This window comes from Eschrichtius robustus, chromosome 6 (genome assembly GCF_028021215.1).
Source record: "Eschrichtius robustus isolate mEscRob2 chromosome 6, mEscRob2.pri, whole genome shotgun sequence".
NCBI lineage: Eukaryota > Metazoa > Chordata > Mammalia > Artiodactyla > Eschrichtiidae > Eschrichtius > Eschrichtius robustus.
Genome location: NC_090829.1, coordinates 81,179,062 through 81,203,654, shown reverse-complemented (window position 1 = coordinate 81,203,654; position 24,593 = coordinate 81,179,062). Strand labels below are relative to the sequence as shown.

At 41.0% G+C, this 24,593-nt stretch overlaps 1 protein-coding gene across 2 annotated transcripts; it reads left to right on the top strand.

Moving 5' to 3' along the window:
• The first annotated feature begins 975 nt into the window (after nt 1-975).
• On the top strand, nt 976-24,593 carry POGLUT1 (protein O-glucosyltransferase 1). 2 transcript variants are annotated; one of them, XR_011074320.1, is made up of 12 exons: nt 976-1,132; nt 1,857-1,947; nt 3,055-3,198; nt 8,826-8,961; nt 11,190-11,311; nt 15,804-15,863; nt 17,296-17,395; nt 19,100-19,158; nt 20,219-20,386; nt 21,125-21,181; nt 21,633-21,858; nt 24,278-24,593. XR_011074320.1 is itself a non-coding variant. In XM_068546697.1 (11 exons), exons 1-11 carry the CDS (start codon nt 1,048-1,050, stop codon nt 21,787-21,789), a joined length of 1,179 nt encoding a protein of 392 aa, XP_068402798.1. In that variant the 5' UTR covers nt 976-1,047; the 3' UTR covers nt 21,790-24,593. The 2 variants fall into 2 exon arrangements, 1 of the variants encoding a protein (XP_068402798.1); XM_068546697.1 differs by having other exon boundaries at nt 21,633-24,593.

Genomic DNA, 24,593 nt, shown 5'->3' with positions numbered 1-24,593 from the left:
GCCCATGCTCTGAAACAAGAGAAGCCACCCCAGTGAGAAGCCTGCGCACCCCAAGAAGAGTAGCCCCAGCTCGTGGCAACTAGAGGAAGTCCACGCGCAGCAACGAAGACGCAACGCAGCCAAAAATAAATAAATAAATTTATTAAAAAAAAAAAAAAAAGTATGCCCAAAGTCCAGAGACAGCATGCAAGACACGGTACTAAGCTCCGTGGGTGGTGGTGTCAATCCCAAGAAAATCTTCACAGAGAGCTTGGGGTTTAAAGACAAGACTGCAAGAACGAATAAGCCGTTTCATTTACACTTCCCTTTATATAACATATATAGCTGTATACCTATACTGAACAGCAAAGTGTTGCCCACTGTTTATTTTCCTGAGTCACCCCAACTGTTATAAACTGCTATTACAAAGAGATGTGTGCTATATACTATATGCAACCCTTTGGGGTCTAAGAGTACTGTACACATTCAGGTGCTCAACAAATCTATGCTATTTAGTAAGAAGCAGTTCGAGGTTGTGGCAAGAACTACTAGCCTAGGTTGTGCCAGTAACTATCAATCTGTGGGCGAAAAACATACCCTCTCTGGCCTTCAGTTTTCTGGCTGCAGAGAATAAGATGTTTTCAAGATGTTATAGAATGTAAGAGACAAATATTACACATATTTTTCCCTGGGGACGCCATTTATTCATTCTCTCCTGGGATCCGATTTCACCTGAGAGCGCGCGCGAGACAGAGGGAGAGAGGTGGCTATATATGTGGATATGTGGATAGCTCGGCTCTAAACAAACGGGCAGATCAGCTGCAGCCTGCCCGCACCGCATTGTGGTTAGCTACGCGGTGGGTGCCCAGCTTCCCCGCGCCGTCTTCCCAGGGACACTGTGCTGCTGGCCGGGCTCGGGACCAGGATCAGGAGGCAGAGCTGCGCGGGGCAGTCTCAGCGCGGGGCGGCCCTCCGCCCACGTGGTGCGGCCCCACGGCCATCTTTGTGCGGGGCTGCGCTTCCGCCCGCTCGCGCTGCAGCCGGGACTCGGCAGTGGGTGGGCTGGCGATGGAGCGGTGGTTGCGCTCCCAGCTTCGGTTGTGGCTGCTGTTGCTACTCCTGCCCCCGGTGCCGGGCCGCCAGAAGGAGTCAGGTGGGCTCCGGACAGGGCCGAGCCCACCGCTGGGGCTCGGGTCTGGCCCGGTCCCGAGGCGCTCTCCCGCGCCCCTCGCTCCCCGTTGCGGCCGGCGCCACGCTTGTGCTGTGGTCGCTGCGGGGCAGAGCTGGGCAGGGGGCACGGGGGCATCTCGGAGCGGAGAGTGCGTTTAGGTGTCTGGCGGTGCTTCTCCTGCCCAGGACCCTGGAGAGTAACCCATCCTCCGGAATTGAGTGATAGAGGGGAGGGGAGGGCCATGCCCCTGTTTACCCACAGATGGTATGGCCCACGCTCGGCTACCCTGCGCCTCCCTAACACATTGGGGGATAATTCGTGTGTGTGTGTGTGTGTGTGTGTGTGTGTGTGTGTGTGTGTGTGTGTGTGTAAATGCCTGGGGCTTTCAATCGATCCTCTTTGTGGGGCTCAGTTTGATTAGTAAAAGTTGGGAATCCGTGTCACCAGTTTATCCATAACCTTCTGAGTGTCAAGCATGGAATTTTTCCCGTTTCTTGGATACCTGGCAGCCCGAGTAAAGGGGCAGACTTGATCTGAGTGTAGGAGAACTGTAGAATGAATCCTTCCTGGAGGTTCATTTCCACCAGTGGGAGGAGAAGAGGGTGTCTAAAAGTTTTGACCTTCTGTTGGTTCTGCCTGCCTGCTGCTAGTGAATAAGAGTGCTCAGGGATATTTTGTTAACCTTCATTTACTTCACTTTTTGAAGGTTCAAAATGGAAAGTATTTATTGACCAAATTAACAGGGCTTTGGAGATTTATGAACCATGTTCAAGTCAAAACTGCAGCTGCTACCATGGGTGAGTTCTTTTCTTTGACGTGTCTTTAAGAATTTAGATCTTGTCAGGAGGAAATTCCCTAAAATCCCCAAGAGACCTTGGTTGCAGTGGTCAGAGAGCCAAGCATGTTTTGAGAGCAGACAGGGTCCTTGAGGTGGTTTTCTTATTTCTGGGGGATAAAAATACCCTGGGAGAGGAGAGGCCCAGGTGCCTGTTAGCTCCTTGTGGGAATTAGTACATGTACTTGTCTGCTTTCTCCCCTGGACTGAAAGCTTCTTGAGGTCAAGACCTATGTCTTATATTCACTGTCATATTCCTGGTGCTGGCTCTCAGTAAGTACTCAATCAATACTGTTGAAGGAATGAACATACATTTAAATGAATCGAATCATAAGTTTCTTGTTGGTTATCTTTAATGTATGCAAATCAGGGCTGGAGTGTGTTATGGTAGAAAGATTACTTTGAAATCAGCCTTGGGTTCTAGTCCCAGATCCAAGACACTTCACTTCTCTAGGTTTCAGATTCCTCATCAGCTAAATAACAGGGTCCTTTAACTCCTCATTATGTTATGCTGTGATTCCTCAAAAAATTCACCTGATGTGTGTGATACTTAACTGAAAACTTGCTATGTACTGAACTTGAAAGGGGATTCAAAATAGTGTAATTTCTGGTTACTCCTGTCAGTCATACATACTGCTAGAGTATGCAGGGTGGTAGGGGCCAAACAGACTAGAACATGGGACTCAAACAGTGTCAGGCTGTAAGGCGTAAACCATATCTTCTGTGGGATTCAGAGAAGGGGAGGTCAGTGGGACTTCGGTGACTGGGAGGACGTGGGTGTGGCATGAGTAGTGAAGGAGGAATATGCATCAGGCCAAGGAGGGGCAATCCAGATGGAGGGAGGTAGAAGAGATATTGACTTGCTTTTTCCTTTTTGTGGCTTTGTCGTTGTTGATATTTTAGATCACCTAAGGTGCTTCCAGGAAAGAGGTTGCTCATTCCTGCCCTCTATTCTTTCCCATAGCTTACTGTGTTCTCTAATACTAAGCCTAGACCCACAGATAGGAAGTAGGTGGAATGGTATGATTCTCTTGTTCTGCCTTCCTTGATGATTCCCATTCTTTCCCAGTGTCATAGAAGAGGATCTGACCCCTTTCCGAGGAGGTATCTCCAGGAAGATGATGGCGGAGGTAGTCAGACGGAAGCTAGGGACCCACTATCAGGTCATTAACAACAGATTATACCGAGAAAATGACTGCATGTTCCCCTCAAGGTAAGAGCTGTGAGGTACATATATCTTCTGATCTTATTGCATAAGGGCTTACTTGATACTACTCTTATAGAGAGTCCAATGAAAGGGACTTACAGGTAAACCCTTCCTCACATTTCAGAAGGACTACAAAATAGTGACAAACTATTCTGCTTGCCTGGGAATTTTTCTTGCCAACCTCTCTTCTCCTATCTCCTATATCAAAGCCTGTCTCCTCTCTCTTTGTAAGGCTGGGGCACATCACTGATTGTGCTGGCTGTGACTCTGCCCTTTCTCCTTCCCCAGTTATAGTAGCTTCAGGACACAGGCTGATGAGACCCAGCATGAGTGAGCTGGGCTGAAGGAGGAGGAGAAGCGTTGACTGATTGTCTGTCAGGGGCCAACTACTATTCTAGATACCAAGTATTCAAAGGAAGGTGGTGGAAAAGCAAGAGAAATAACTGGTGCTGCAGATTACGCAGGCTCCACTGGCCAGGACTTTAGATGTGAGAGCTGAAGTTACATATCAGTGGGCTGAGGGCTGGCGGGGAGGAGGGAGGGTCACAGACTAAGCCTGCAAGTTGGCTTTAGGCAGCATTATGTACAACAAGTGATAAACCTTCCTCTTAGGAGTCTTTTTTTTTTTCCGGCCATGCCGCTCGGCTGACCAGGGATCAAACCCGGGGCCTCGGCAGTGAGAGCACAGAGTCCTAACCACTGGTCCACCAGGGAATTCCCAGGAGTCTTTAAAAAAAAAAAACCACACAAAACCTCTACTCTTTATAAAATTACAAAGTACAAAACCCAGAAGGCAGGATATTCCCTTCCTAAGATCTTTTTTCTAAATGATGTTATGTCATTACAAGTAAAATAAATGAGCAGTATTGTAAAAAACATGCATCCATTTGGTCATAAGGATTTATATTATTTGTTCGTAATAACAACTTTATTATAAATTAGTATATTTTCACTGTAATGTAAAATATGTAAAAACAATAACAACAACAAAAAAATTAAGATCATTTAATATCCCACAGTCTGAGGTAATCACAATTTTGGTTATCAAGTTGTCAGGGGCAAATAAGGTGGTAGTGGGGAAAATCACTGAGGTATTTTATTTTATTTTTTCTTTTTTTTTTTTTTTTAGATTTTATTTATTTATTTATTTTTGGCTGTGTTGGGTCTTCGTTGCTGCACACGGGCTTTCTCTAGTTGAGGCGAGCGGGGGGCCACTCTTCGTTGCGGTGCGCTGGCTTCTCATTGCAGTGGCTTCTCTTGTTGTGGAGCACCGGCTCTAGCCGCGCGGGCTTCAGTAGTTGTGGCACGCGGGCTCAGTAGTGCTTCGTGGGCTCTAGAGCGCAGGCTCAGTAGTTGTGGCACACGGGCTTAGCTGCTCCGCGGCATGTGGGATCTTCCCGGACCAGGGCTCGAACCCGTGTCCCCTGCATGGGCAGGCGGATTCTTAACCACTGTGCCACCAGGGAAGCCCGAGGTATTTTAAATAGAGATTTGTTTCATTACTTGGAACAATAATAGAGACTTTAACTACAAATTATGAGCATAGAGGAATTTGTAATTTCTACAAATGAGAAAGAAAATATGAATATAGACATTGTTGGGCTTTGAAAGCTTTTCCAATGTTTAATAGTTAGCTGAACAATCTCCAGATCAAATTAAGCAGTACTCTCAAAGTTTCTGAAAGGCACATGGCTCTTATTCCAGACCCCAGAGCTTTTCGGTCAGAATCATGAGCTCTTAGAAATATTAAGAGAGCACAGGACCTTTCACTGACAATGAAAGGTCCTAATGTGTTGAAAGTTCCCTATTCCAACTATTAATACATATACAACTAAGGAAAATAGAGGTAAACAAGAGAGAAATAAAATGAAATATTCAGAACCAGTGTCCTTAATGAAATGGACACAGTTGTGTAATATCTCAGACTCTCATCTGGCCAAAAGTAGTATCTTTCTAGGTCTAGATACTTTTACTTCACCCGGTTTGAGAAATATCTATGACAGTTAAAGGATTCAGTTCTGAACAAAAGAAACTGTAAACTCAGCATTTCAAGGATGAGCTGAGAGATTTTGCTGAGGAACTGGAGCACCATCTAATTAACACTGGAGGGAGTTCCCTGGTGGCCTAGTGGTTAGGATTCTGGGCTTTCACTGCCAAGGCCTGGGTTCAATTCCTGGTCGGGGAACTGAGATCCCTCAAGCCATGTGGCGTGGCAAAAAAAAAAAAAAAAAAAAACCGGAAATAAACAAACAAACAAAAAAAACCCACTGGAGTCACATCATTTCAAAGGTAGAGAATAATGGTATTATTTAAATAATAGCTTTAGTGAAGTATGGTTGACATAAACTGCACATATTTAAAGTGTACAATTTGATAAGTATATATATAGAACCAAAATAACATATCTCTCACCACCAAAAGTTGCCTTGTGCCTCTTTGCAATCCCTCTCTCCCCCTTTCCCCGCCATGCCTTCCTCCCACCCCTGTCCTCAAGCATCCACTGATCTACTTTCTCTCACTATAGATTATTTCCTAGAGTTTTATATAAATAGAATTGTACAGTATGTGAGAGAATGCTATTTTAAAAGCTGAATGGGAAAGAAAGTAAGTGTTTCAGCTGTTACATGTAAATGTACTGCAGTAATACACTTTTTTAAAAACTTTTTAACGAGTAACTTTTTTCGGTATCAAAGGAGTGTTACATGGATAAACAACAAGGTCCTACTGTATAGCACAGGGAACTATATTCAATATCCTGTGATAAACCATAATGGAAAAGAATATTAAAACAGTTTATATATGTGTGTAACTGAGTCACTTTGCTGCTGCACAGTAGAGATTGGCACAGCATTGTAAATCAACTATACTTCAGTAAAAAAAATTAATATTGGGTCTTTGGATATATGAATAGGGTGTATCTTTCCATTTACTTACATCTTTAATTACTCTCTCCATTGTTTCATAGATTTTAGTATGTAGGTCTTGAATGTCTCTTGTCAAAATAATCACAGGGTATTACATATTTTTGATGTTATTGTAAATAGTACTTTATTAATTTCATTTTCTATGTGACCATTGTTAGTATATAAAATATGCTACATTTCTAAATTCATTTACTAGTTGTAATAGGTTTTGGCTAGATTACTTAAAATTTTCTACATAGATGATCATGGATCTACAAATAAAGTCAGTTTAAAATTTTCTCTTCCCATTATATATCTTTAATATTCTTGCTTTATTGCATTTGCTCATATTTCCAGTAAAGTGTTCAAAAGAAAAGAAAAAAAAAGAGTGTTACATGCACATGGTAAAATATTTGGATAACTCAAAAGTATGTACAATGAAAAGGAAGTTTCTCTACCACCTTACACCCCCCTCCACCAGACCACTAGTCCCTGAGTCCTCCTCTCAAGAGACAACTACAATTACCAGTTTCTTTTACATCCTGCCAGAAATAATCTCTGCATATACAGTTATCTAGATTCATCAACAAACTAGAACATGCTATATCTTCTGTTCTGCAACTTTCTTTTCCTTTCCTTGTAACAGTAGATTTTGAAATTGTTCCATAGGAGTACATGGAGAACTCTTCTTAGCTGCATAAAAACCCATTGTATGGATTTCTTTATTGAGTCGTCTGTCAATGGACACTTAAATTTTTCCCCACCACTCCCCTTTAATTTTTTTTTTTTTTTTTGACTGTGTTGGGTCTTCTTCGTTGCTGTGCACGGGCTTTCACTAGTTGCAGTGAGCGGGGGCTACTCTTCATGGCGGTGCGTGGGCTTCTCACTGCGGTGGCTTCTCTTGTTGCGGAGCACAGGCTCTAGGTGTGCGGGCTTCAGTAGTTGCAGCACACAGGCTCAGTGGTTGCGACACGCGGGCCCTAGAGCACGTGGGCTTCAGTAGTTGTGGTGCTTGGCCTCAGTAGTTGGGGTGCGCAGGCTCAGTAGTTGTGGCTCGCAGGCTCTAGAGCTCAGGCTCAGTAGTCATGGTGCACGGGCTTAGTTACTCCACGGCATGTGGGATCTTCCCGGACCAGGGCTCGAACCAGTGTCCCGTGCATTGGCAGGTGGATTCTTAACTGCTGCGCCACCAGGGAGGTCCTCCCCTTTAATTTTTGACTAATGTAAACAATGATGCTGTAAACATCCTTGAACTTAGACCTTTGAACACTCATGTGAATATATCTTCAGGCTAAACTCCTAAAAGTAAAATTAATTGTCCAATTAATGTGTTTTTAAAATCTTGATAAATAGAAGCAAATTGTCCTCCAAAGAGGTTGTGCCTGTTTACACTTTCACCAGCCTTGTATCATGTGCTCAGAATAGACCTCACACTCTCACTATGTATTATCAGACTCTTTGATCTTTGACAATCTGATTGATGGAAACTGGCATCTAGCTTCACTAGATTTTTTCTTTTGTCATGGTGATACTTAATTTTTTTATTGAAATATACTTGACATATAACATTGTATAAATTTAAGATGTATAACATGTTAATCTGATACATTTATTTTCATATGATTGCTATTGTGATAATTAGCACCTCTATCATGTTACATAATTATTCTCTTTTATAGTAGTGGGAATGATTAAGTTCTAGTCTCTTAGCAAGTTTGGTCATTATAATACCATTTTGTTGTCTATAGTCAGTACACTGTGTGTTAGATCTCTAGGGCTTATTTACTGCTCATTGCAAGTTTGTACCCTTAAACAACATCTGTCCTTTCCCCCCATTCCTCAGCCTCTGTTAAGCACTTTCTCTGTTTTTATAAGTTTGGCTTTGGGGGCATTTCCTTATAGTAGTACAGTTGACCATCTTTTCTTATGTTTATGAACTATTGATATTTTTTGTAGTTATCACCCTGTGTATAAATCAATATTTTAAATCACTCATTTTCATGCTGCCATAAAATTTTGGTCAGGCCTTGGAATGTTGCCCCCCAGTATAGTGCTGGTCAGGACCTCAAAGGATGGGGCAGAAAAGTTAGCTGTCAGTGTATACTCACTTTTTTTCCAGAAATCCTCTGAGAATTCCCAGGAAGTCTATTCTGAAAGCAATATTACAGTCTTTGTGATTATATACATGGGACTCTTTCTGGCTTGCAAAACTGATTTTGATAGTGTTCTGTATTCAGGTTGAAGGTAGTGAAAGGTTTCCTATCCTTCCTCATAAACTATGAGACTTAGTTACGGTGGAAATAAAAATAATGTCTTTGTGAGATGCAAAGCCCAAGGGACACAATTAGAAAATCAGCTTTTCCAGTTCCTATCAAAATTTGTATCTTGCTTACTAATTAAACGATTCCATGTAGGAGAAATAAAGAAATGCTGGGAATGAAAAGAGGAGAGGAAATGGTAGGAGTAGCAATAACACTCCCTTGAAACTTAGGATGATCTAGTTGGAAAATTTTATTAAGTATTGTAAGCTGGAGCAGCTTAGCCGGAAAAGATAACTGGCACCATATGGAAGAGTGGAGTAGTCCCTTCAGGAGCATTGCTCTCAGGACACTTTGCAGGAGGCTGATGATCTGAACACTGGCTTGTCTTGCTTTGAAAGTGTAAGCGGGACCCTGCCTTGTCCGAGAGCAGGCACTGCTCTGGTGAAGTTGTGGTATTTCTGGTTGACAGGTGTAGTGGTGTTGAACACTTTATTTTGGAAGTTATTGGGCGCCTCCCTGACATGGAGATGGTGATCAATGTACGAGATTATCCTCAGGTTCCTAAATGGATGGAGCCTGCCATTCCAGTCTTCTCCTTCAGTAAGGTAAGTATAGGAAGAGCCATATGAGGGGATGGAGGGTGGTCCTCTAGCATATAAGCAGGAGATGGCTGTCTGTGGCAGAGTCTGATGGGTGATGGTGAGGATGAGGCCTGAGGTCCAAAAGTGGGTCTGTGTCCCTGTTAGCTTCACAGTCATTGAACGATAAGACTGAGCAGATGGGGTTGAGGACCCACAAGTGATGTGAGTAAGGTTGCTTGTGTCTATAGGGCTAGGGATGGAGGGTAGGGAATGAGAGAGGCCTGAGGAACCTCTAGGACATTGGAGGTGGGATTCAGAGATCCTACAGAGCATGGGAGAGAGTGGCCCAAGAAAACTCATGGGCTTGGAGTTAGGGAAAACCTGCATTCAAAAAAAATATTTGTTGAGCTTCTACAATGTATGTATCAACCATAGTATTAGGTATCGTCTGTCCGGCCACTGTATCCCAGGGTCCCAGCCTGGCTAACAGTGAGACTGAAGGTGCTAGATAACTTCACACAGTTTGCACCCAAGCAATGCAGTGAGGGGGTATGCCTGCAATACCCAAGAGGGATATGTGAGGGGGTGATCTTTGGGTCTAGTTATGGAGAGATAGGAGTACTAGGACACACTTGTGGGCTTGGAGAACTTGGGACAGTGAATATCTTAGTGCTCAGGTTCTTGTAAATGGTGTATTAGCAGGAATGGGCCTTCATTCCCTAGAGACTAAATATGAAGCATTTGGGGGCAGGGATGGGGGCAGGCTAGAAGAGAGTGGATGGGAGATTCTATGGGAGAAGAGTGGGTTTAGGAAAACCCTCTGAACTTTGAGAAAATAACTCCATTTCTGATTTGGTGTCCAAAGCAGAGGAACTTTTTATCCCCACTTTTTCTTTATCACAGTTTACTTTCTCTCTAGACTTGTTTATTTCCTCTGTTGCAAGTGGGCTGAGGCCACATTTGTGTTGCATTTCCCATGGTTTAGCCTCATTTCTCAAAAGTGCTTGGTCCCGTTATTTCTCATGAAGCCCTCTCAGAAGAACAGATAGAGGCTCCCATGTAAGTCAGTAAGGACTTTGTGTTTATTACTTATCTGTTTTTTCTGTGGATAATAAGTATGACCATCAGTATACTAACTTTCCTTTCATCTTTAATTCCCTCCTTTTTTTTTTTTGAACCAGTGACTCTTAGTTTACAAGGGAGGGATTTTAGTCTATCAGCTTTATAATAAATGTGCAGTTTCTTTTGAGCAGCTGTTATGCCTGAGGTGCTTGATAAATCACATACCATTTTTTAAATATTTGAAAGAAGGCAAACAGCATATTGCATATGTAGTTCCAATGGAAGAAACAGTAGAATTAGAGGCTTATCAGTGACCAGAATTTTAAGAGAAGTAACCATGTAAAGGGAACAAATGGTTTCAAACTTTTTTCAAAAGATGTGGGATAACACCCCTCCCCCCCATTCTGCCCATCACTACTTTTGACCCTGATCAAAAAAGAAAAATAACCGAAAAATAACTCAGAATTTATTGACCAACCAATGTGAGCTCAGCAGTGCCACAGTAATAGGTAATACTAACACTTATTGAGTATTCACTTTGTGTCAGACACTGTTCTAAGTTTTTTACATGTACTAACTCATTTAATATTCAAAACAAGCCTATTAGATAGATAATATTATTGATATTATTATTTATCCAGTTATAAAGGTAAGGAAACTGAAGCATAGAAAGATTAAGTAACTTGCCTAGAGTTGGAAAGAGGTGGAGTCAGATGATCTTTCTCAAGAGCCCACACTCTCAACCATTGCACTATATTTCCTAATTCTTGCTCCTAAAAGACCTATCTAGGAAATAACTAAGAACTGGTAAGACAGTATACACTCCAAGTGTAATATCAGTTAAAAGATGAGACAGCTATGTGATCATTCAGAATTGGGTATATTATTTCCTTAAACTAAAAACTCCAACAGTGTATGTCCTCTAGAAAAACAGAACTTTGGGGAACTGGAAAAGTTGACCTTTAGTGTGATTTCGTATTCTGGGATTCAGTCAGCCCATGAATTTTAACCCATGGTCACTTTTGCCTTTTAGCATCTAGAGTCTAGACTTCGCAGACTAGGGAAAATATATCTTTGACAATATAACACTGGGGCAAGGCCTTTTCCAGATCCCGTGGCATGAATGCAGTTTGCTGCTTCTTCTATTGCTCTGAGACTGACTTAGAATAACCTCTCTGTTTCTGTTGAAGACATCAGAGTACCATGATATCATGTATCCTGCTTGGACATTTTGGGAAGGAGGACCTGCTGTTTGGCCAATATATCCTACCGGTCTTGGACGGTGGGACCTCTTCAGAGAAGACCTGGTAAGGTAGGTCCTTTAGAGAGGTTTTATTTATCCCTCTTTGTGGGTCGTCTTGAAGTAAACAGTAAAGTATAAAAAATTAATTTTGTTTAAAAGGACTAACTTTTAAGCTAAAAATGAAAGACAAAAAACTATAGCATAAGCAATTTTGTATGAGTATAAAAATATTTACGTATCCATAGAAAAAGAGCAAAAGAACCTACCCTAAAGTGTCAGCAATGCTTCTGTGGGAGGGATTCTAGAAGCCTCTTCTTCTTTAAAGTTTTCTGTACTGTTAAGGTTCTCTAAATAAGAGTGAGTTACTTTGATAAGTAGGAAAAAATGAATGACCATACTGTGGGGAAGGATAGAAAATTACTTGGAAACACATAAATGTACTTTATAATTAAGAGCTAAGTCCTTCAGGCAGGGATGGTGTAGGCATAAATGTCCCATAGGTATCTCCAGTACAAGCTTATTCCAAATACTCTCTAATTCACAATTGAAACCTGCCTTGGCCTGTTGACTGTATCCTGCCATTATTTCAGAATTTAGATTGTCCAGGTCATCAAGCTGTAGGTATTTCTTACCTAGCTACACTTTACATGAATGATTCCAACAACATTGGTACCTAATGAGCAAACTTCTAGAAACACAGCCTTTCTAGGTATTCTCTCAGATGTAGGGAAAGCAATAGTTTAATTCAACTTCATTTTCACAAATATCTATCACCTGTACTAAGTGTGGCTGGAGATTTAAATGAGATGAAGAGAAAGTCCCTTCTCTGGAGAAGCATATAAGGCCGCAGTCCTCAGGGGCAGCTAGAGCCACTGGGTAAAGAAACAAGTTTATTATTCAGTAGGTATAATTAGGAAGTTATTTTTTAAGATAACTTGGTCTCATACTTCATAGAACTGGACCTGGAAATTGTTCTTGTCCAACTCTTTATTTCAGGGATGAGGGAATTCAGGCTCAGAGAGCTTAAGTGACTTGGTCAAGGAACCAATTTAGGCCTGAAGTCTAGGTTTCAAAGTGCATTATTCTCTCCACTTGACTAGTTGATATTTCCTGTGTTCTCCAGACATTGAGACCATCACTTCTTACTTAGCATTTCATTTTGAACATAATTTTGAGAGAGGGAAAAATGGAAATGTCTTTAACCTTTTTTCTCCAAGTTATTCCTGACTTTAGTTTTCTAATCCTTTTTTTGTTTTCTCAGGTTCTTGCAAATACCCTTTTCACACTCTTCTGTCTTTTTGTAGCTCTTTTCCCACCTGCTGTACATCTACTTTGTTTTTAAAATCATTTTAAAAACAATTTTTTTCTGAATATGAAACCTTTACATGCTCATAAAACTTTATAAATGTGTCCAACCTAGGCAACTATTTCCCCGCTTATTGGTATCTTAGAAATCTTTCCATGTCAGTACATATGAAATGACCTCATTATTTTAAACAGTTGCATGGTATTCCATCGGATAATAATTTAATTTATTGTGTCCTTTGATGGACATGTAGGCTGCATGTTTAATATATGCATAATTTCTTGTTTTCTGGACTATTTGAGAATATGTTACATACCTTATGACCCTGTACCCCTTAATACTTTGGTGCATATTTCCTAAGAGCAAGAGTGTTCTCTTTTATAACCACATTGCAATTGCCAATTACAGGAAACAATATTAATTTAATACTTAGTTGTCCCAATAATGTCCCATAAGGCACATTCCCCCTCCAGTACAGGAGCCAATCCAGCATCACGTGTTGTATTTAGTCCTCATGTCTCTTTAATCATTAATCTGCAGTAGCTCTTCAGTCTGTCTTTCTCTTTCATGACTCTGACATTTTGAAGAATTCAGGCCACTGAACATTTTTGATACAGTGACACTGAACATTTTTAATAGAATGTTCTTCAGGTTGGTTTTGTCTATTTCCTCCTGATTAGATTCAGTTTATGCATTGCTGGCTCAGATATTTACATAAGTGATTTTGTGTGCATCCACCTCTCATTAGAGATGTTAATTTTGATCACCTGGTCAAGGTGTTATATCAGGTTCCTCTACTGTGTAGTTACCGCCCTTGTAAACTAATAAGGAATTTTTAGGGAGATAGCATATGTTTTAAAATCTAATCTTAAGTGAGTTTGTTTTCCTTTTGATACCTTCCCCTTTTATTCTTCAATTGAATCTATTCATGATTATAGAATTGCAATTTTATTTTTTAGAGCCCTCCATTCAGAATCTCTAGCCCCATGATTTCATTTCTCACCTTGAAACTTTAGTAATCTGCTTGCTTATCTGCACTGATGTCTGCCTGGCATTTTCCTATTTTTATAAACTTTTGGGAGTTTATCCCCATTGACTTACTTTTCACTCTGTGGAAGAATTCAGTGTCCCTGTGGATTTAAAGAATTCACTCTATGGTCAGCGGAGGGGTGGGGTTATAAAAGAGGGCTGGGGCAGCACCAAGCTGTGGTGGCCACTGTTAGTGCTTGCCGGGAGACAAAAGTCCTAACATGGGTCATTTGAGGGGTGGGTAGGTGGGTAGGAAGAATGAGGGAGAGAAAAAACAGAGATGATACTTGGTTCAAGTCTGTGTATGCGGCTTTCCCCAGGGACCAAGGAAATTTGTACTCAACATTTCAGTATAAATTGATACATTTTTTGTTGGGTAGTTTGGCAGTATATATGAAAATGTAAAATGTGTGTATCCTTTGACCCAGCAATTTTACTTCAAGAATTTATCCTAAGAAGATAATTAGACAAGCATGCAAAGATGTGTGTACAAGGATATTCACTTCAGTGTTGTTTCTTAAAGAAAAAAGTTTAAAACTACCTGAAAGCCCACTAATAAGGAATGAAGTGAATTACGACATGGTTATAAAATGGAATACTGTGCATGAATGGAAAGTAAAGGTAGCATAGGACTTAAAAACAGGGACTCTGGGTTCAAACCCTGGCTCTTATTAGCTGTGTGACTCTGGACAAATTGCTTAACCTCTCAAGGGCCTCAACTATAAAGTAGGGTTAATGAAACCCACCTTGTAAGCTCATGAGAATGAGTTTATATATTTATATAGCACTTAGAACACTGCCTGGAACATGGTAAGTGCTATATAAGTGTTGGCTCTTATTATTATCTATAATATGTCCTAATAAGAATGTTAGCTAGCAGCATGCATGGTATGATCTCTGTTATATAGAGCAAGGTTTTTCAGTCTTGGTACTCTTGATGTTTGGGGCTAGATCATTCTTTGTTGTAGGGGGCTGTCCTGTGCATTGTAGGTTGTTTAGCAGTATCCCTGGCCTTTGCTCACTGACGCCAGTAGCAATCCCCTAGTAGTGACAATCAAAAAGTATCTTTATATATGGCCAAATATCCCCTTGGGTAGAGGGGCAAAATCACCCCCAACTGAGAACCACTGTTGTGGAGAGATGATTGGAAGGAAGTTCTTCACTGAAAGGTTAAATTGTTAAAAGTAGCTATCTGTGGGTGGGGAGATTCCAGATGAATTTTTTTTACTATTAGAATTGTATATAATGAGTATATACTATTTTTTTCATTAAAAATAAAAAAAACAGAAAAAATCATAAAACAAAAAACCCCATTGCTATAGTGTTTATATTTTGGTGGGAGGGAATATGAGACAGAGAAATAGTTGGACTGGAGAATCAGGTAAAGATGATCCAGCAAGAAAGGATAGAAGATAAGCCAGGAAAATAGGGAGCCGTCGTCTCACCTGAGAGAAAATGGGTAATGGGACACTATTTGAATCTGAAAAGTATCTCTGCCTGAAAAGTTTATGTCCTAAGTCTCCCCATTACAGCAAGTAGCTCACCAATCCCTCATTAACTCCAGTTCAGTCCAAGCCCCTCCTTTTTCAGAGGAAGCCGCTACACAAACTTCTGTGAAGGGTTCCTACAAAGTAAGTTAAGAATGACGCATCTGTGGATTAGCAGTTTCCGCAAGGAAGGCTGGCTGTGGTAATGGGCACTGAGACCTGAGTTTCAGGGACTTTGTCTTTATGGAGCACTAAGTACAGTTTTGGGGATACCAGGTGCTTTGCAAAATCAGACTAAATGTGATGATAACTCCTATGCATCTAAAACATGAAGTCAGGAAGTGATTTGTTTCCTTGCCCTTAATTCAATTTCTGATATTTTCTGCAGTTGTCTTTGCCTGTTAATTTTATCAATAGACTCTAATTGAAGTGGGGAAGAAATCCTCATTGTACTGAATTAAATAGCCCTAAACATGTCACTTAGTTTGGGGAACTTTTCTTTCAATGTTGTTAACTTATTTACCAAACCGTAGATTTGCAGATATTGCTTGCTAGCATCTCCATAGGAATGAAGTAATAACAAAAGGGAACATAATGTTATTTCGAGCTTTTCCTTTTGAGTAGCCTGGATCAGACTGATTTAAAAATGTAAAGATCTCAACTAATCTTCAGAAGTGGTTCAAAGACATCCTTATATAGTTAAGGAAGAAACATAGAAACTAATGAAATCTATTTTTAGGTCAGCAGCACAGTGGCCATGGAAAAAGAAAAATTCCACAGCATATTTCCGAGGATCAAGGTGATTATACTTTCTGACGTTTTACAAAAATATTCTTCCAGTTAATGTGCAAAATATAAGTAATTTTGAGGGTGTGAGGAACCCTAGTTTAAAGAGAAAGCTAAGATAACTAAGAAATAAACATAGAATCACAGAATTTTAGACTAGAGAAGAACTCAAATTATTTGCCCAAATCACCCTAAGTTGAACTGAAATTCAAAGAAGTAAAGTTCATCTGTCCAGTCATTCAACAGACATTTACAAAGTGCCACAAGTGTGATGGGCTTTGACTATATATAATGCTGAACAGAACAATGAGTTGTCCTCTTGCCTGAGAGATTACAGTTTCCTAGGAATAGCTTATGATCGTGCCCACAGTCACTCTGCCACTTAATGGCAGAGCGGGAACCATCACCAGCTCTTCTGACTGCCTTTTTCATCGGACCATGTGGTTGCCAAATAGTGGTGGAAGCGCAGACTGAGACTGGTGAAAATGGAGAGGGAAGCAGGGAAGGAAGGGAGGAAGAGGGAAAGAGAAAAGGTTGGGGAAGGACCCTGTCCATGTTGTTCAGCTCCATATCCCCGGTGCTAAGAACAGTACGCACCACATAGATGCAGAATGAGTATCTGTTGGACAGATGAATACAAAAGAGAATGTGAAGGGAGAGAGTTTTGCAGTTTTCTCAGAGCATCCTTGTCCGAGGTCACAGCCTCTCTTCACTCGCAGTGGACTTCAGCCCAACAACAACTGCTTACGCTTCCTTATCAACCTCTCTGGTTCTCAGATCTTCAGATCACAGATTCTTAACTTGGGACCCATGTGTGGACTTCAGGGGTTTTAGGGATTCCTTGAAATTATATGGGGATATGTGCATTTTTCTAGAGAGGGGGTCCACAGTTCTCATCAGATTCTCAGGGGGTCCATGACCCCTCAAATGTCAAGACCATCTGCTACGAGGACCATAACTAGGACTTTTTCTACGTGCAGTTTTCAGGTGTTTGAGCCCTTCAGTTTTCTTTTTAATTTAAATATTATACTGGATTTTACAGAGCACACCCCACAAAGGTCACATAGCTATTTTGGTGAGTGGTGATTACCTAGTCACACAGCTATGAGTACCAGTGATTAGAGGTTACATGAATCTTCTAAAGGGGAAATAATTCCCTGGGATGTGGCTATAGTGCCCAGAACAACATAATCCTAAAGACTAGAATGCAAGCAAAGAAGGGCCAAATACTCCCCTTCCCTGAAGGGTAAAGTGGAGAACAGCCCAGGACCTCCTAGTTGCTGTAGGATCTAGTATCCCCCTCCTCTTCTATTAAAGTAACCAATGAATTGTCCATCTGTGTGTACAGTGTTTTCATTGGGTCCGATTACTACTTACCTTTCAGAGATTGGGAACAGTATTATGGTGTAGGACACATAGTTTTATGTCATGTGTTTCTTTTATAGGACAAGTCCAGAACGAGATCCTCTCATTCTTCTATCTCGGAAAAGTCCAAAACTTGTTGATGCAGAATACACCAAAAACCAGGCCTGGAAATCTATGAAAGTAATCACCAATCATCTGACTAGAACTACAGCAGTGAACATTCTCACTCAAAGAACATTGCCACCTGGGTAGAATTTCAGATTAGGTTTCCTCTCAGTGGTGGGATGAATATAGAGAAAGTTCCATGGACTAAAATTAGCATATATGGAAATTATTCTTTTTCAAACTCACATTGCTTTTCTGGCCCATATTATGACTTGTATTTTATACAATTTTGAAGGTTTAAACAGAGGTCACAAACTTTTTATGTAAAGGACCAGATGGTAAATGTTTTAGGCTTTGCAGATTCTAGAGTCTGGGTTGTAGTTACTCAGCTCTGCCATTGCAGTGTGAAAACAGCCATAGACAATATGTAAACGAATGAGCATGACTGTGTTCCAACGAAACTTTATTTATGGCACTGAAATTTGAATTTCATGTAATTTTCCTGTGTCATAAAATATTCTCTTTTGGATTTTTTTCTAACCATTTGCAAGGTAAAAATAATCTTAGTTTATGGGTTGTGTACAAAAATAAGCAGTGGGCTGGATCTGGCCTGTGGGCTGTATGTTTGCCAACCCCTGGTTTAAACCAGTGGTTCTCAACCCTGACTATACAATCCAACCAGAGAACTTAAAAATGAATAGAATGAATCAGAATCTCTGGAAATGGCATATAGGCATCTTCATTTGTTTAAAACTCCCCAAGTGATTCTAAGGTGAAAGCAATGACTGGCTTCTTTGGTTTGAAGTCCATCTCTATCCTCTTAACTCTTTCTTGCCTTATTCAAAGAACTTTAAGCCCTAAATGTCCTCATCTGAAATTTCCATATACCATATGAGGATGATATGAGAAAAATGTTTAAACTTCTTGTCAGAAAAACTAAGTAAAAACTAAGAAATACTAAGTAAAGCTGCATGTATTTATTATGTGACTGCTTAATTCAAACAGGAGCAAATGCAGTATAAGAAACTTTGTTAAAAAATAAAAATATGAAAAATGTAGCCATTCAGCCCAGCATCTACTATGGGAGGCTGCAAAAGCAAACAAGACTTGTTCCCCTCATCAAGTTTACCCTCTGCTAAGGTGGCTGGAATACAGATGGGGGTCTCAAACTCCGATACCCCCAGGGGCTGCAGTAGTGAGCAGAAGAGAGTGCTGAAGGTCCGGTCATTGCTGCCCAGGGGAATAGGAGCTCGCTTTACCAAATCTTCCTTTTTTTTCCCCAAGAAAAGTTGGAAATCTGGGTTTTTGTTAAGGAATATCCTACCACCTATAAATGTTGGCAGTGGTTAGAATATTTATTTTTAAGTACGTTGTGAGCTCAACAAAATTTGTGTGTGGGCTACACCGCTAAGCCTATCAGCCACCATTTGTAACCTCCTGTGCAGTATGATTTACACAGAGTGAAATGTACTGCAGGCCATGACCTCTGAGTTCAGGGGATTCACATGGTTCCACGGGAGCTTAAACTCTAAAATCAGACAGAACCAGGTTGAAACCCGAGCTCTTCTACTTAGGGCCATGCGACCCTGAGCAAGCCTCCCAACTTCTCAAAGCCGTGGCTGCTTCATCTATAAAGTGGGATAATCATGCCTCCTGAGTCTGTTTATTATAAGACTTAAATGAGGTCATGTTGATGAAATGTTTAGCAATGCTTACTGCACAGTGGTCTTCAATAAATGCTCCTACTCCTAGTATTAATAACTTCCTTTTCACTGAAAGGATACCTTGGGAAAGCCAGCTGCTAAGGATGTCCATCTTGTGGATCACTGCAAATACAAGTAAGACTTCCAGAACTCCTGACTCTCCTAGTTTCCCTATTGCTTTTGGAATAGCTTCACTTTGGGTGAGAGTTTTAATACTAGGGTCCAGCCGGGGTTTGTGAAAGTCACATTAATTCACTTAGCTATTATTTTCTCAGAGTCTGCTGTGCACAAGGCTCTGAACTAGGTTCTGTGGGAACTGTGGAGACATGAAATGTGGTCCCTGCTTCCAAAGAGCTTGCGTGCTTGTAATCAAAGGGATGGGATTCCTTCTCTCCACACCCCGCCCAGCCAAGAGCTGAAGTTAGATCAAGTATTTATTAGGTTATTAAAAACAATTTACGGTCCAACATGAATAAAGCATATGTAACTAATGTATTATATTTAAATGCCAGGACTAAGGATTATATGCACCGGTAAAACCAGGTCAGGAGGAGGGCAGTGGGGGGATTCAGAGAGATGAATGCTGATTATACTGCACAGTGGGAACTGTAGGGTAGAAGCAGCTCTAGTTGGAGACAGGGGTACATGCATGAGAAATGCTGAAAAGAAAGTTCTTTTCTAAGTTAGCTTTTTTCCAGGGGGCATTTCGTTGAAGACTGATTAGGTATGCCTGGTGTCTTCTCCAGATTTCATAAGAGGGAATAGGGAACAGGGCACGCCTTTGACCAGGTAGGGTACCCTATGGGAAAAACAAGGCTTTGGGAGGCCATGATGAGTTCCAGACTTTAGGCCTAGAAAAACTTGTAGCAAAGGGTGAGGTACTGTTTCCATCTGAGCCTTGTATCCGCTGTACCCAGCACCCAGCTGCTGGCCCTATCTGTCTCTCCCTGGAGAAAGTATCCCTCTTTTCCCCCTCACCCTGATATTCCCAGGAACAACCTCTAACCCCTGGAACAACAGGGAGTTTATAGAAACTTCACAGGGACATGTTGATGTGTCCTTGAAGACTGAAAATGGAAAAAGAAAGGAGAGGGGGTAATAAAAGGAAAGAAGGGGAAGAAGGAGTAAGAAAAAAAGGTCATATTTGTGCAAGTAGGCATATAGTTTCAAGTATATTTTGCTCTTTCTTTTCCAGGTATCTGTTTAATTTTCGGGGTGTAGCTGCAAGTTTCCGGTTAAAACACCTCTTTCTTTGTGGTTCACTTGTTTTCCATGTCGGTGACGAGTGGCTGGAATTCTTCTATCCACAGCTGAAGCCGTGGGTTCACTATATCCCAGTCAAAACAGATCTCTCCGACGTTCAGTAAGCAGCTCTCCCCCAAGCAGAGTTTCCGATGACTCCCGCAATCTGCCTCTAAGTCCCCAGCCATTTAAGACATTTACTCCTGATGACTTTTTCCATTGAAAGCTTTTTTTTTTTCTTATTTGGTTCTCAAAGATAGTATTGCATTATTATCCAACTAGGCTGAGTGGGATTTAATTTTTTAAAGTTCTCTAATGCTGATTCAAAATGTAACATTCAGACAGTATGCAGTGAAAAAGCTCTAATCTCTCAAAGACTAGAGATATGGGTATTCAGTTGTGTTATATTGTCAAAAGGACTTTCAGATACAGCATGAAAATTGACCTCAGTGAAACTGAGGCAAATTTCCTCTCATGATGGGAGGGGCTAGGATGAGGAATGGAGAAGGGCCAGAAATGTAAGCTCAGTGCCCTCTTCTGGGGGCCAGAGCAAGAAACAGGAGGGGAATTTTTTTCTTTACTATTGATTTTTGATGTGTATCATTGAACATTTCTCTATTTTTCCAAATATGTTCCGGAACTACAACAGATTGTCTTTCAGATTGTGTGAGATATTTGTTGCTGCTGTTGTTGTTGTTATTTTGTTCCTGTGAGGACCTGATATCTTTGCTTTAAAAAAGACATAATTCACCATCCACATATCTAGAGATTAACGATAGACCTCAATCTATGATCTCTCTGACTTAGTACTAATGAGCTTGGTCTGTATTTCAGAGCCTAATAATTCTTTCCATTTTAGGGAGCTGTTGCAGTTTGTAAAAGCAAATGATGATGTAGCTCAAGAAATTGCTGAAAGGTAAGTTCTGTTCATTTTTCTTCTTCCACTTTACTTTATCATCCCCATTTTGCCTGAGCTAATGTCATAAGAATGCTGTTACCATGGTGATACCTGAATTTCAACCTCATTATACAGAGATGATCAGAATCAAAGCTGTCTTGGGGGAAAACACACATTCACATATGTCCCAAGCCCATCCTTTGTAGAGTTAGACTGAAATCTTTGAAGTCATTCAAGTACTGTTTCTGAGGATAGGCTGTTTACATATTTGTTTTTAAGAAAAAAAAAAATCATGTCTAATTCCAAATGCGTGTGTGTGGATATGACGGCTATAGAGTTGGTTCTGAAGATCAGAGTTAATTTATATAAAGCACTCTAAACAGTGCTTGGCACAGGTAAACACTCAAATGTAAGCTACTAGTATTATTCAATGGTGTGCTTTAAATATTCTTGTTAATCTTGTCTCTAGGGGAAGCCAGTTTATTCTGAATCACTTGCAGATGGATGACATCACCTGTTACTGGGAGAACCTGTTGACTGAATACTCTAAATTCCTGTCCTATAATGTAACAAGAAGGAAAGGCTATGATCAGATTATTCCCAAAATTTTGAAAACTGAACTCTAGTAGTCATCATCGAGCCATAGTCCTCTCTATGGCAGCAGATCTCAGACATCCTGTGGTGAGAAGCTCACTGTGAGTGTGACACCTATACCTTGGATACTATTACCAAGCCAAATATCTGGTTTTCCTTATCATGCTGCACCAAGAGCAACTTTCGAGAAAGATCCAAAATGTGTTTAATATAGATATGAAGCAGCTCAACGCTTTGGCTGAATAAGGACCAGAAATCATGAGATGTGGGTTTTGAACCCGATTCCGCCTTTCGTTTTCTTAGGACCAATCACAGCTTGTGCCTCAGATCATCCACATGTGTATGTCCCTCACTTTGGAACCGACTGTGCCCACGGGGTGATGCCCTTTGTCTCATTGTTTGGAGTAGAAAGTCAATCATTTGGAACTAGTACAACCCATCACCACAGCCCTGCAGTTATTCTACACTTGATTTCTGTCGCTATGTTTTAATGTAGAAAGCCCTTTAGGGTTTGTGAAAAATACTTGGGGATTATTTCCTAAAAGGTCTAAGGAAGCAGTAGTGTGCCATGCCATGATGTAGGAGCTCTCTGTTGTAAAAGCCTAAACTCTTTGGTACTCAGGAGATTTCTAAAAAGCCACGTAGAAGGGGGCCAATTGCATGAGCAATTTTTGCAATTGGATTTCAAGTTCCCTTTTTGTAACTTCACACCCTTCTTTATGCTCTCTTTCAAAAAAAAGAGATAAAAACCTCTTAATAAATTTAGGAAATGGTCCTTACTTTTTAGAGGAATTGTGCATAAACCAGCATCTCTTCCTCATTCTTCACACACCCTTAATGTTTTTCCTCCTTGAGTTGGCAGTAGTCCATGCTTGCAGGGATCTCAAGGAGTGTTCATGTGTGAAATGGTGTTAAGTTGGGAGTTTAGAGCATTCAACTTTAGCACTTACTTATATAGGAGATGTTTGTTATAGTGCACATCCATGTTGGAGTGCTTCCTTTTCCCTTTTTGAAAAAGACACTTGGATAGTAGTTTAATCTCTCAGGCTGTTCTCCCTAACATAGTTGAAAATGAATAAAAAATTTTAGATTAAAACCCATATAGTCCATCCCTGGTGGCACAGTGGTTAAGAATCCGCCTGCTGGGGCTTCCCTGGTGGCACAGTGATTAAGAATCTGCCTGCTAATGCGGGGGACACGGGTTTGAGCCCTGGTCTGGGAAGATCCCACATGCGGCGGAGCAGCTGGGCCCGTGAGCCACAATTACTGAGCCTGCGCGTTTGGAGCCTGTGCTCTGCAACAAGAGAGGCCGCGATAGTGAGAGGCCACAATAGTGAGAGGCCCACGCACCACGATGAAGAGTGGCCCCCGCTTGCCACAACTAGAGAAAGCCCTCGCACAGAAACGAAGACCCAACACAGCCATAAATAAAATAAATAAATAAATTAAATTAAATTAAAAAAAGAATCCGCCTGCCAATGCAGGGGACACGGGTTCAAGCCCTGGTCCAGGAAGATCCCACATGCTGCGGAGTAACTAAGCCCGTGCGCCACAACTGCTGAGCCCACGCTCTAGAGCCCGTGAGCCACAGCTACCGAGCCCGTGTGCCACAGCTACCGAAGCCCGCGCACCTAGAGCCTGTGCTCCGCAACAAGAGAAGCCACCACAATGAGAAGCCTGTGCACCGCAATGAAGAGTAGCCCCCGCTCGCCACAATAGAGGAAGCCCGTGCGCAGCAATGAAGACCCAACGCAGCCAAAAAAAATCAATAAAATAAATTTATAAAACAAAAAGAAACAAAAAAACCCATATAGTCCGATGACACAGAACCATCCTTGTCCCTTAGGCCCAAACTTTCCACAGAGAAATCAACTCTTTTCCTTTGCCTTTTAAGAACTGTTTGGTATTAACTGGTTTCAAAATTAGTAAATGTGAGATTCAGTTATATAAAATCAGGGACTTTATTCCACTTGTGAAACGTGTTTGGCCTTTTAAACTCCTTTCACAAAATCGTAAGCCTACGGACCTTCTTAGAGGACCTTCTGGTAAGATCATTGCATAGAATAAGGCAGGTGTTTAAAGTTGTATTTTTTTTGAGTATTAAAAACTCATGAGGACTGTGTCCTTAGGTGCTATAAGTCTGGCAATAAGCAGTCCAGATTTCTGAGTTGTACTGTGGTTTTGCCTTATCAATAGGAGGCCCTGGTAGACATTATTCTGTTTTAATTTTCTTCTCACTAAACTAGGAGCAAAATTTTCTGTCCTTTGGATTAGGAGCTGAAGGTGCATTTCCCTGGGAGTGTTTCCTACTTTGCTTCAAGATTCAGCTCAAGCATCATCTTCTTTCAGAATCCTTGTTTTCATTCCTCTAGGCAGTTAGAGGCTATCATAATACTTTGCTCATGCCTGTATTATATGGTATCACATTGCACTGTAGTTATTTGACTGTTTCTCCTACTGTTCTGTGCTTCTTCATGGGTGGGAATCATTTTTTACTTACCTGATTTCTCCATTATCCAGCACAGTGTCTCACACAGCACGATGCACAGAAGAATGTTGGAAGGATGGATGGATGGGGACAGCAGGCTTAACTAAATCCTATTTACAGACTGCCCAGCTGTTGACTTCAAGGGGGACTGGACAAGACTGTAAGAATTGGATCAATGCAAATTCTCACCTACCCTTTGAAGAGTTAATAAGAACATCTTTGTATTTAAGTACAGCAAATGTTATTCAGATTTTACAGTTATTTGTTTACCTCTGTGTAGATGGTATGAAGATGGTGTGTAATGACATGTAAAATGTATGGTTTTGAAAATAATTTTTATCTCCATAA

What these genes read in the sequence shown, in the direction of transcription:
- POGLUT1 (XM_068546697.1), top strand. Translation starts at nt 1,048, where the DNA reads ATGGAGCGGTGGTTGCGCTCCCAGCTTCGGTTGTGGCTGCTGTTGCTA. An exon ending in CAGTCTTCTCCTTCAGTAAG is followed by an intron (nt 8,962 to 11,189) that starts GTAAGTATAGGA and finishes TTTCTGTTGAAG; the next exon opens with ACATCAGAGTACCATGATAT. An exon ending in TTCAGAGAAGACCTGGTAAG is followed by an intron (nt 11,312 to 15,803) that starts GTAGGTCCTTTA and finishes ATCTATTTTTAG; the next exon opens with GTCAGCAGCACAGTGGCCAT.